Below are 12,545 nucleotides of genomic sequence, written 5' to 3'. Positions count from 1 at the left end.
GGAGTAAGCGTATCTGCACGGGAATAGCTCCATAAAAGCCACAAACGCGAAGACCATCCCCGCTTTTACCAGGGGAGTGGACTTCACGTCCTTAGGGCAGCAGGAAAAGAAATCTTGCTGCCAGTCTTTGAATTTGCTCTTGATGCTCTGAAAACACTGAGCAAGGAAGAGTTAATGCAGTTAAAGATCTTAACACAAAATTTCTTGAGTTTGGAAGGCTTTTGGGAGGTGGAAACTAATAAACATTGCACTGATGCTCTCTTTCGGGTTGCCAGATGATGATTGTATATTTGTGTTTCAGTTTGATTTACGTGTGAGAGTGACTGTGCGTGAGTTGCTGAATTACTAAGAGAAGTCCGATTTGAATGTCTGCATTGCTGGTGGCATTTGAAAATCCATTTGAGCTAATGCTATGGCTGCGCTAATGGTGGTCTAAAAAGAGATTTCCCTCTTCTATGCGTTATTAAGTTGTTGAAGTTACTGTGCCTTGAAACGGGCATTTTTCTGGGCTTATTTTGTTCTTTTGCTGAAAAGCAAAAATGACAGAAGTCTTTGGTCTTTTCAGACTGAGCGGGAGATTCTTCCTGTAAGCATCAAAGAGAAAGATTTTGAGTGATAATACTTACAGCTTTGGTTTTTTTAGTCAGCCACCGTTTTTGAAAGGCTCAAACATCCTGAAGAAAGGACATATCTGTTAAAAAAAAAAAAAAAGAAAAAAAAAAAAAAAAAAAAAAAAAAGGGGGCATTCCCACTAAGCGGCGAGACCTAGCTCCTGTCCTTGGACTACTGCAAGGTCTTCTATAGAACCATCACGTCTGATGTGAAATTCGGAATAAAATCTGGTCTGAAAACTTTCTGGAAGTCTTTAATTCTTGTTTGTGGTGATGCACAGGGTGCTTTAGGCTTGACACCGGAGCCTTCGTTTTGCGGCATGCAGCTGATGGATCGGACAGGCTCAGTGTCTGTATTATATTTGAAAGGGAACTCAGCAGGGTGCTATAGCTGAGGGTGGATAACCTGTACCACTTATTTGGGGGGGAAGTCAAGAACCGAAATCAAAAAGCAGTTAAAGCACATTTGTTGTGACTTTTACTGTGAAATTCACCATGCATCTCAAACTCTGGAGTAGGGTGGGAAAGGGATTTGAACAGTTGGTGATTCATGCCCAGTTTTAGCACGATGAAGTTTGTGGAGAAGGCTCTTTTGGATGTGCTGTTCCTTGAGCTGGTGAGACATCTTCTGAGTTCAGCTCCCTGTAGAATATAAAGCCAGCTTCGGTTTGCAGCACCCTTTCTTGTCAGTGCTTACACAGATATAAATACTAGCTACTGGACGGTGTCTCTTCAAATACTTTACTCCTCTGGGCTCTGTGTCTTGTATTCTAGATCTGCGAAATGCAAATAACTCAACTGTCAACGTGTCTGTGCATCTTAGGTTTTCTATTTTCCTTCAGCGTTGTGTTTTAAAGTAGATTTCAAGGTGCTTTTATGTCTGTCTCTGCAAAAGAATAAACGATCTAATTTTTGTTGATATGCAGATATTGCAGAGTGTAATTTTCAATGAGCTTAAACTGTTCAGTGTAATTGTATTGATTACATTTCCAAACCACATTTTTTAATTAAAAAAAAATTCATCTGCACAAGTAAACTACTTTATGTTTAAATATTTGGTTCTGAAGTTGTCCACCAAGTTTGACTTCAAATGTTTCCCATTTCCCCCCAAAGCAACTTCACATTTCGTTGGGCTGTCTGTGGCAGCGGTACCTGGTATTGCAGACACTTGCCGAAACAATTGTTGCCGGCACTTGGCGCAGTTCCCATTGCTGCTCACTGAAGCCAAAGCACACTTTATCCACTCAGGCTGACATTAAGATCATTAAATAAATGAATGAATTGTACTGTCACCAAATTCCCATTCTGGCAGCCAAAGAGCATGGGGATTTTATAGCCGGGACCTCTGTCCAGAATGTCTTATTGAATGGCCTGGATGTCAGGAGTGGGAATGGTCAGCAAAAAGCTTTCTAGTAAAATGTGTGTGCTGTAATGAGAATTACGGTGTGGAGGGGTGTAAGAGCCTGAATTACTAGACATCTGATCATCCCAGATGAGTATTAATCAACCTGCGGAGGGCGTGTAGAAAGAAACTGGAGCACAGCAATAAAACAAGGGAGCAGGAGAGAACCGAAGAGGGGTGGGGAGCTGTTTCTCCACTGGCAATGCAGATCAACAAATGGAGTTTGTTGGGGGAAGAACTGGGCAAGCTGTGAAGTGTTGAAAGCAGGGATAACTCTTGGTCTCCGTCAGGGAGTTTGAGGTCTTGCTGGCTGAACTAAAAATGCTAAAAGGTCACTCAGGGTTTGGAAGATTGTGGAGAAACCCACTGAACTTCCACCTCCGGGAGGAGAAGGTTGAAAATATTTTCTCAAAGGAGGATAGTTGACTCATCAGGCTTGGATTGCTTTTTCTCGTGGTCTAGGTCCATCTTTGTTTTTATTATGTTGTGCTTAAGATGGTGGTTTTGCTTAGGAATAGGGGACATGAAAGATCATCAGCATCCATGCTTGCTGCAGGTGGGTCAAAAATGTCTCTGAATTGCAAAGGAAAAAGTGAAAGTGTGTTTTGACCAGACAAACTGTGTAATTGCCTATCTGTGCAATTGCTTGCACTGCAGCCCCAAATAATACCTTAGTGTTTGTCTTGATTATGGTTAATCTGATAAAAGGCTGCTAAACTAGCACTGGTAACCAATGTGGTCCTCGGTGCATCCTTATTCATGTTTTAACAGGTGATGTCACTCAGTGCTGCGGTGGTGATTAAAGCCAAGTGGTTGGGAAATGTCATAGGTGCTTGTTAGAAGTTCATAGTCTTTGAAGACCTCTTACAAATACAGCAATATGCAGTTTCCATGCAGTCTGAAATCAGCAAAATTGGGGTTTTATGCTAATGGGGAAAGGAGCGATCCTGCCTGCTGCGGTGCTCAGAGTGTGTTGTTGATGCAAACAGTCTGGAGCAAGCAGAAGGCAGGGACAGGTCCTGAAATTCCTCTTTCTTTCCCATTTGGAATAGCACGTTGGCTACATCTTCACTGACTTCTACCTGGGTGTTGGTTCAGCTGGGTAGCATTACTGCAGAGGCCACTTGGCCACTCCAAGCTATGCACTTGGAAATCTTCCTCGATGGCCATGTGCAGCAGTTGCAGCCTTCCCTCTGTGTTTTACCTCTGTGTTTGTGGCCCAAATTCAACAGGCTGAGCTAATGGAAGTAAAACCAGCATTTCTTTAAATGAGAAGTGCCCTGAGGCTAATTTACTGCTTAGCTTCCTCGGCTGGGATGAATATACTGTTGCTCTTACTTTTTCTTCAAGCACCTTACAGAGGTGTGTGTGAAGTACGCAATTGAGAGTCCTTAGATGAGGAAAAATTGAACGTGTGGAGGATCAGACCAAGGAGACCCAGAGCTCCCATCCAGCCTGTATCACTCTATGAACTATGGTTTATTTGCAGCAGCAGCAGTGTAAGATGCATCATGCTGTCTTCCCTAGATGCCTGCTTTCTCAGGATTTCATTTTGTATGACATGGGATTTTAACTTGGGAGAAGTCATAAGCTCCGTGTGTGGCAAGAAGGTACTTACAATTTCATTTCGTTTTGATAAACTGCTGAAATAAAGATTATGGGGGGGAAATCACGAGGCGTTACAAAACTGGGAGTCGAAATGAGCATTAGCGCTCTTGAGAAGCGTACTTCTAGATTTTGTTGCTTGGCTGACGGAAGGACCATCAGTCTGGGTGACAACACTGCTGTCACCACGATGCTTCTTGACAGATTGACCAGCAGAGCATTACATTTTCCCATGAAGTCACAGCATGAAGTATTAGAGACGCGGTAGGAAACGTAGCTTAGTGAATGAGACAGTGAACTACTAGGCTGTTTGATATTCATGCTTCTCATACGGATAGGAAGCCTGGGTTGGAAATATACGGTTGCTGCTGTAGGGTCTCAAACCCCCAGGGATGCAAGCAGTGGCTGTCCCTGTAGAGAAGAGGCGTGCGTGGGTTGTAACCTTGTAAGCTACAGTAGCTTATTTGTGGGTTTAGGGTACAAAGTTTAAGGTAAGTGGGCTGGGCGAGTTCTGTGTGAATGGCATGCATAGAAAGAGAAAAATAAGTACAGTTTTTTAGTACATTACTGAAAGTTAGACTCTTGTGTAAAAGTTGCCACAAACAAGTGCTGCAGTACTTGTGTCTGTACGGGGAACCTTTTTTCCCAGTCTTGTAACAACTTGCCCCCAGATGCAGATAATTGCTGGTGCTAAAGGGAAGCCAGAGATGTAAGGTTTTACTTTATGAATTCAGTATGAGGGAAGGTAGCCTGTAATACCTACGCAGAAGTTTGTTCCAGGCTGTAAGCTGAATAAAGGCTGAGTAAAAGCTTGGTAACCTTTCTCTGCGATGAGATGGGTTTCCCCCCGGTTTGCCTTCATCTGCGTGTCTTTAGTTATGTCATCTGGCCCTTTCCGGTTTCTCTGTTTGGACTTCAACGTTCTTAACTGGTTATGTGTTTGCAGTATAAAGTGAGTGCAGAAATAACTGTGTGTTAAGTAACTGTTCTGAAGGAAAAAAAAAAACCCCAACAAACCCACAAAGCAAACAATCCCAGTCTTTGCTTGCTGGCGAGGCTGTTGGGAACAGGGGAGTTACTCCGCCAGCACAGCCTGTTGCCTGGTGTAAGCTGTCCTCCCCAGGTGCGCCGACAGCGGCTCTGCGCTTCGCAACCCAGATCCCGAAGCATGTTTATCAGGTTACCTCAAGGCAGCATGCAAACAGTGGCTGAGCGGGTCAGAGCCTCTCTACCAGCATGCAGGCTGCTGGTATCAGGCCAGAAACTGCTGTTTCAGCTGCTAATCGGGGGACAGAAGCATGCTAAATTTGGGGATACTTGTTTTCTTTGAAGTGTGATTCAGTTTGTGTCGGATACTGTATGGTTTGGATATTGTGGTGTGAATTGTCTTAAGCTCAATGATTGAAATACAGAAGTATTTTACAATAAGTGTTATATTGGCAGTTACATTACAGAATGTGAAAGGTAGAAGATGGGTATGGCTTTAGCTCTGCTGTCTTTTTATTAAAAACACTATTTTTTTTGTGCCAAACTAGATGTGTGCGGGCATGTGATGCAACCAGAGGTCCAGAGGACAGCCAAAGAACCGTACCTGTTAGTTTTGGTATAGACCAAAAGCCAAAGTAACTCCAGAAATGAGGGGGTTGGTATGCATCCCTTGGCCAAATAGGAGGTCAAAGCTTTGTTCTCCCATGGCTGTCTCCTCCTGATTGCTCCTGTGTGATCTCTGTCAAGCCGGCTTGCTTGCAGCCTTGCTTTGTATAGTTTTACGGCATTTACCAAGGCATTTGCTTAGTCTTAGTCTTGTATAGCAGCCGTTCAGTGTAAGAGTACTACTGTTGTTTTTTTTTCCCCCAATCAAAATGAAAATATAGCAATCGTCATGAGTTCTGGCTCACATCAAACTTGCCTGTGTCGCCCCAGCTCTTCCTTGGCCACAGCTCAGGGCTTTTGTGGATGTGATGTTTCTCTCTGAATGCTTATCTCCTATTAAAGATTCCTGCTTTTTTTTCCCCCCTGTTCCATCTTACTTTCTTGAACGATGTAGTTTTCACTCTGAAGACTCCTTCACATTCCCTGAGAGTGATGCTTCTGACCACCTGTGAACCACTGCCCACTGGGGATGAGCATCTTCCACCTTCCCTGGTGATGGTTGTGATTAGTTTCCTCAGTGGCCTTGCTTGATAAAATGACACAGGAAATTTTCCCACCCCTTCTCTTCTTTTCCTAACCTTTCTGTTTACTTCCATCCTTAAATGTTTCACTTTACCCGAGCAGGTTGGCAAGGAATTGGATGGTTTTTAAACAGACAAAACGGGGAGGGTGTGGTTAGCTTTGGCCATGGTGGTGGTTGTTATCAGCTGGGGCAGAAATGTCTTCAGCAAGCGGCAGCTGGAGTGGTTTCCTGGCAGTGTCTTTGTGTTCGGCCTCTCTGGAGGGGGGTTTGCAGTGTGCAGAGTCACCTCTAATGTGCGTGCTTGGGGGGGGCTCGGGAGCTAGCGTACCATTTCCCCGCTGAACTGCTTCTTACGTAAATATGTTTTTTTAACACTTACCAAGTGCTTGGTAGCCAGAGGCTGGTCTAGAAGAACTTTGTCAAAGAAAGCAGTGTTAAGATATCTCTCTCTTTCAGGTAATGGTTGGTGGTTTGTTTTTTTTTTTTTTCCTTCTGTTGTTGTTAATTGCAAAAATAAATGCGGCTAACAGTATCCAAAGGACTTTTTTCTTGCTGCACCACGCTGAGAAATGCCTTGTTCAAGATGCTTTCTTCCCTCTGAGCTTGGCTCATTTTTAGATGCTGAAGGGCATTTTGAGACTTTGTTTTACATGGTGTTTATATGAAACAGACCAAAAAGAAGCCCAGTGCTTTGCCAAATATTTTTGGGAAGAACAAGCTTTGGGGATAATAATTTTCATGTTTTACCTGCTCCTTGGTGTGTTAAGGCTATGGAAGAATCTTCTCTACCCTGAAGAAAGGCTTTGAGAGATTAGCCTTCAAGTAGTCACTTGAGGCGGGTTGATTAAGAAATATACTTGATGTTAGATTTAATCAAGATTTGAATAATGGAGTTAGAATTGACTGTCACTCCTGGAATCCAGTTATTTTTAGATCAGGATCGGTATGTGCCACTCCCCAAGTTGTCTATACCATTGCTCTGAAGGCAGACAGATCAAAATGCCGTTTGACGGAGTGGATCTTCTCCAGTTTTGTGCTTGCTGCTTCTTCCCATTAACACATCCCTTATTAAATGCGTTGTGCCAAAACTTGGCAATTCGGAGCAAAGGAATTCCAGTGCTGCACTGAGGGCTGTTACGCAAAATACAGCTCAAATACGTAAGTGGAAACATTGTGGTGGTGTTGATGGCGGGGCTTCAGCTCCTTTCGTATTCAAGAAATATTTGGAATTGTGTTGGGAAGGAGCTTGCTGAGTCGCTGAATGCTTAATCACCTTTTAGCTCTTGGATGTCTTGGAGGAAAAAAGACACAGGTATGAAATACCTTTGGCATGTGGATAAGATGTACCTAAGCAGGTGCTTTAGTTACTACAGTGTCAGAAAGTCTTCCATGCTTGAAGGCCTCGTGGTGGGAACTTGCAAGACCTGAGACTGGCCGCTGGCCTCAAAGCATGGGAAGATTTGCTGGCCAAATTCTTGCAAGAGTTTGCATACCGCTTAGGCTCTGCCCTCTTCACTGCTGGTATCATAGCGTGAGGTCCTGAGCTTTTTGCCTGTGGTAGCTTCAGCTCAGTGCCTCAAGGGGAACGTCATTTGTGAACATCAAGACCTTTGCTCTTGCTGCTGAGCGCTGGAAAGCCATCCTTTGCCATCTTGCAAGGGATGCGTGTGGTAGCTGATATTTGGCTGGGTGTTTTCTCTTGCCTAAAGGTGAGAACAAAACTGTTTCTTTGTGGTAGCTTTCTGTCTTCAGCTTGGGAAAATAGTAGGTTTTTATCTGGATGAAAGCCTAAGCAATACCTATGGACCAGGAAGGAATTACGAGATGTGGAAACTACGCATAATTTGGGGGTCCTGAATCCTGAATCCAGGCATCTTTTGAAAACGTCTGTTGGTGAGCTACCAAGAAATTGAACAATTTTAAGATCAGCAGTGTGAAGGCTTTTTCCAAGTCACCCATGTGCTCAGGGGTTGTTCTGGGGAGGCAGCACAGTTTTCATGTTGCTCAGGCTGTTTGCCATTTGCTGTTGTCCAAGAGAAACCTGACCACAAAGGGATCGAGAGGAGGAAAGTGGGGTCACTTGCATGGAAGATGAATCAATCTGGATTGTTTTAAAAGAGCTTTTTTACTTTGTTGACGTGCCCTGACTCTGCACAGAGGATCTGAGCACGTGATTTGCTAAATTCCCCTTAAGAATGGGGAAATTGCAACAAAATAGTCTTTCCAGGGACTGAAAAGTGATTGGCCAAAAAATAAAAATCCGCAGCACATGTGCCTGGCAAGCACTCCACAATATTGTCCTTTTGGTTGTGTCTGTAAGAATATCAGCTTCCTAGAAACCTTTGGTGTTGATGTGGGCAGAAAAAGGCCAAAGCTTCCATGGAGTTCATCTCATGGTGCCTTCAAGCAGGGAATTATTTAACCGTAAGCTGGAACTGTGGCTTTTTTGTGCATTATTCCCAGGCAGGGCTTGTCTTCTCTGCATCCAGGATGTCCACTCATAGGTTTTGGTTTTGGTTTCTGGGCTGTTATGTCAGCGTAACCACAACTTAGGAGCGGTCGCTGGTCTGAAGTTGCCTGTGAGAGACAACCAACACGAGAGGCCTCAAATGCTGCGTGTTGTAGCCTTTAGAAGCAGGTAGGCTCATTTCCCCGTCTGCGGGAAAGGCATTGGCAAGGTCTTTTTGGTGATGCCAGGGGACAGGACAATGTCTTAAGAGCATCCCAATCTCGGAGCCGACTCCGGCAGCTGCAAAACGTGATTGAATTGAAATTGCGGAACTGATTACCATCTCTAAACTGAAAACATACGTCACCCCTTTTGCAGTTTGTGGCTCAGTAAAAGCAAGGAACATAAAAACAGGAAACCTCTACTGACAGTCCTTTGAAGAGGCTCATTTGGTTGATGCATCTTTTGGTTGCGTTGCTTGTCCTGCAAAGCCTATTCATATGCTGGGGTGTCGAGGCCGCAGCGTTCATACTGGGAGCAACAAAGAGCCCAGTGGCTGGGACTTGAATCTACCTGGTCTGTGGCAGCTACACTCGGAGCTCTTTTACTGGCCTTAAGTGAGGTTCTTCGTCTTTTCTTAGGTATTCATTTTTTTCCACGTGAATATTCAGGTGTAAGCAGCATCACAGAGCTCTCGTACTGTGTAATAGCGTATGTGAGAACTTTTTTTCCCCCCCGTAGTTGTTTTATTGAGTAACTTTTATTATAGATTGTGTGATTTCTAAATGCTGGCATTTCATAATTGCATCTCAAAATGCGTGTTATCTTTGATCAGTCCTTCTGGACTGTACAAAGCAGAAGTAGAACAAATATTTACATCTTGATTTACTTGAAAACAGTGTTCTTTCATGCAGGCGTTATTGACGTTCTCCTATCTATGGTGGTAACATTAATGCTTTGGAGTAAAGAGTTTTTATTTAAGTTGCTGCTTGATGCCTGCTGTGTTCAGGAATACAAATAAATAAAACTTACCCTGCTGTGTTTTGTTCTTAATCATCAACATTAACTTATAGTTAGGAAGATGTAAGAGAACTTCCTATCAATATACCATCTCAGTTTATAATGCCAGAGCTGCAAATTGAAGCCCAAGTAATTGCCAATCAAAAAATAGTGTTTCAGGGACTGTGTTTCTCTGTTTCTTCTTTATTTCCACGTTTCTTTGGACTTTGGTTTCAAGCTTGCATATTGTAGCAGCTGCTGCCTTCGCTAGAGTTTCAAGCACACAAAGAATTACCTGAATTTATGCTGGGTATATATCTTTTGTTGCTCTTTCTGATGTTGTTCGTTCTTTGAGGGTGTTTCGGTAATTGGACAGTTGGACCTGAGAGCATGAAGCACCCCAGCAGTAAAAAAAAAAAAAGGGGGGGGGGGGGAAGAAAAGAGGTGATAGAAGAGCACGCTGTAAAATCCCACTTCTGCAGTGGCTACGGGTACTTTGGTGTTTGCAGTGCAAGAGGGTTTCAGTTTTTTAAGTTCCTCTTCCCCGCTTTACAAGCTGCCTGCTTGATGTTGCCTGTTCCCCACCTGCGAAGAAACAAAGGAGGCAAAAAATTATTCCTGCAGTTGGGGAGGGGAGAGCGGCGGGAGTGCGTGTGTGTGTTTCAAATGCCTCTTTGTGCTGCGAGGTGTACGTTCGGATACAGCTCCGGGTGCAGCGGGCTGCGTGCGTGGTCCCTTCGAGTGGATTCTCCCTCTGGAGGCATGCGGGATGCCTGAAGAACAGTAACTTTTTGCACAGCTGGCTATTTTTAATGAGACCTTCCACCATTTTCCAATGAAGCAACAGATCAGCACTTCTAAAAAGATCTTTATCTTAACGGTTAAGAACGGGAGTCCTTTCTGTATTGAAAAACCTGAAAAGGAAATAGCATCCTGTGCGAACTGTGGCTTTGTGCATACTTATGTAATGGGCTATCAATCAAATTTAATTAAAACTGTGGTTATGGTGGAGTTTTACTCCCTTTTAGTTCAGCTGCGATACAGGGGGGAAAAAAGTTTTTATCTTTACAAGCTGTTCTTGCAGAAGTTACTGCTGTGATTGCAATTAAGAAGCTCTTGTTTTTAAGGCAAATAAATTAGTTTGCTTCTTTTTAGAAAGAAATTTCTTGCCCCTTGGCCAACTCCAAAAATAGATGCCCAGTCCCTGAAAGTGGAGTGCTTAACTGCAGCAGTATGGGTTAGCATGTTTGATGGCACAAAAAGGCGGGATTTTACCAACTTTGTCTTCCATGTGGTTGCCTAAAGTACGACGGCTGTAGGAAAATGGAGCCCGTGTGCTCGGGTTTCCTTTGAGCAAGGCTGGGTGCATCCTGCGCGCGAAGCACATGAGAGCTGCTTCTATAGTAGGTTCATTTGGCCATCACCATGCTCTCCCGTTGCATCCTATGGTGAGAAGAATAAATGTTAAAGGGGTGGAAGTACATACTTTGTTGTTTTTTCTCACTTAAGTGTTCCCTTTTGATGGTTATGTGTGAGGCTTGCTGCAGAAACCTCTTTGCAGCAGTCCTGCCAGCATCAAAATCTTGGGTCAGTAGCGGTCAAGACCAGAAGCTGGGAGAGTCCAAACCTGGCTCCTTGGCCGTAGGCTCCAGAACACAGTGAGTACCCAGTTCAAGGAGTGAGGAGGAGCAAGCTTAGACATATGTGCGTTCGCCGCTCTTGGTTTTTACAGCGGAGTGTTTTTGTTCCTTGGGACATGCAGTTTGCAGGAAGGTGCCTGACAGCCACGTCTTAAACCACGTGGAGGGTCCAGCCTCACAGATGTGTGAGAACACACTCCTGGTGCTTGTGGTCGCATGGCTGAGGCAAGGAGCCTGCGTGTACCCCTGTTTCAACATCTGAGGAAAGAACTATCCCCCAGCAAGTGTCAGTCCCTTCAGGATAGTGTTTGCCTTCATCGCTCTGTGTTTCTAACTGGTGGTCCCGCATGTCCATGTTAAATGGTGTGCCAGAATCAACTGTGACACCTTCTTTGATGTTTTCTAGGTATTTTGGTTAGCTACGGAGCAGTGCTGAGCTTTTATGGTAACGCCAAGAAAACAAGAAGGGGGGATGTTGGTTTTATTTGGTGAAACTAATATTAAATTTATTTTCTCTTGAGCTGTGAAAGGCTTGCATGCTTTGTAGCATGTTGGGTGTAATTATCTCAGAACGAGGAGCAGGTCTCTAAATGTAAAGGACCTGGAGAAGGAACACAAACATTTCCTCAGTACCAGGAGTGGAACAATAGCTCATTGTTGGGAGGAAGGGATTGCAGAAAAGCAAGCGGACTTTCAGAAATAGGGGGTTTATTTTCTATAGCTTACTATTTATATTGCACTTGGAGGCTCTTTGGGAACTAGCTGTCCAGTTCCTGGAATGTGTGTCCCTTGGTCGAGGAAGGTTGGGCGCGAGCAGAGCATGTCCTTTCAGTCGGCGTTTGTTAATAGACAATGCCTGGGTTACGGGCCGCTTGGAAAGCAGCTCTGTGTTCATGCGAGAGTCCCCTCTCTCTGCGCCTCGCAGCTTGGCAGCTGAGGAGACGTCCCCTAAAGAGACAGGACTCTTCTTCCTCCCACCCTCACTTTCTTTCTGCTATATATCGGGCTGGTGAATAGGCTTGCATTGATCAGAAAGACAAAGAAGTCTTTCAGGCTCTCGCTTTAGCCACAGCCAGTGTGCTGTGGGCTTTTGTTAATACTTTCAGTCCCCCCTTTCTCTTTCAGCAGCCCTCACTCTCATTGTTAATACATTTTGGGAGCAGCACTGATATTTCTGAATTCATTTTGTTTGCTCAGTTCGCAGGAAAAGTTGCAAAAAGTTGGGGAGAGAACGTGTTGTCTCTTACATTCTCTGCAGAGCATTTTCTTTCGTGCCTTTAAGCAAGGAAAAGTGGATCGTGTAAACAGATCCTGGCAAATCCTTGCACGAGCGGAACGTGGTGGTGGAGCGTTAGCCTCTGCATGCATGCAGCTTGCACAGGCGTTAAATGGCTTGTTCCAGTGCTTGGGAATACTAAATGGCTTGTTCCAGTGCTTGGGAATACTAAATGGCTTTTCCCCGCCCTGGCTGGATTAGTCTCCATGTTGTCCTGTTTAATTTTGTTATTGCATTAGCCAGCTAAAGATGTAAGCTCTTATTAAAACAGCTGTTTCTGCTAAGTGGCAGTATAGAGTTGAAGAGTATTGTTCAACAGTTGTAAATTCATTCAGTATCATCCTAAACTGACTTTATTTTGCGACTGGATGTGCGGGGGGTGGTGGT

General features: G+C 44.2%; 1 protein-coding gene across 12 annotated transcripts in view; it reads left to right on the top strand.

Annotated features, from left to right (window-relative positions):
- Nucleotides 1-12,545, top strand: part of EIF4G3 (eukaryotic translation initiation factor 4 gamma 3) — a 149,531-nt gene that overhangs the window by 6,517 nt on the left and 130,469 nt on the right. For 10 of the 12 annotated variants that reach the window (XR_004842979.1, XR_004842978.1, XM_035901929.1 and 7 more), the window contains one exon: nt 5,154-5,260. The exons of 1 other annotated variant lie outside the window; for it this stretch is intronic. Coding sequence is in view for 9 of the 11 variants with exons in the window: in XM_035901929.1 (XP_035757822.1) it covers nt 5,253-5,260 (8 nt within the window). In the remaining 2 variants the exon portion in view is untranslated. Of the gene's footprint in view, nt 1-5,153; nt 5,261-12,545 lie in introns of those variants that run through there. One more of the 12 variants, XM_035901938.1, reaches the window with a different exon arrangement.

This window comes from Egretta garzetta, unplaced genomic scaffold (genome assembly GCF_000687185.1).
Source record: "Egretta garzetta isolate BGI_Z169 unplaced genomic scaffold, ASM68718v1 scaffold69, whole genome shotgun sequence".
Classification (NCBI taxonomy): domain Eukaryota; kingdom Metazoa; phylum Chordata; class Aves; order Pelecaniformes; family Ardeidae; genus Egretta; species Egretta garzetta.
The sequence above is the reverse complement of the archived record's forward strand: the minus strand, read 5'-3'. Positions and strand labels throughout refer to the sequence as shown.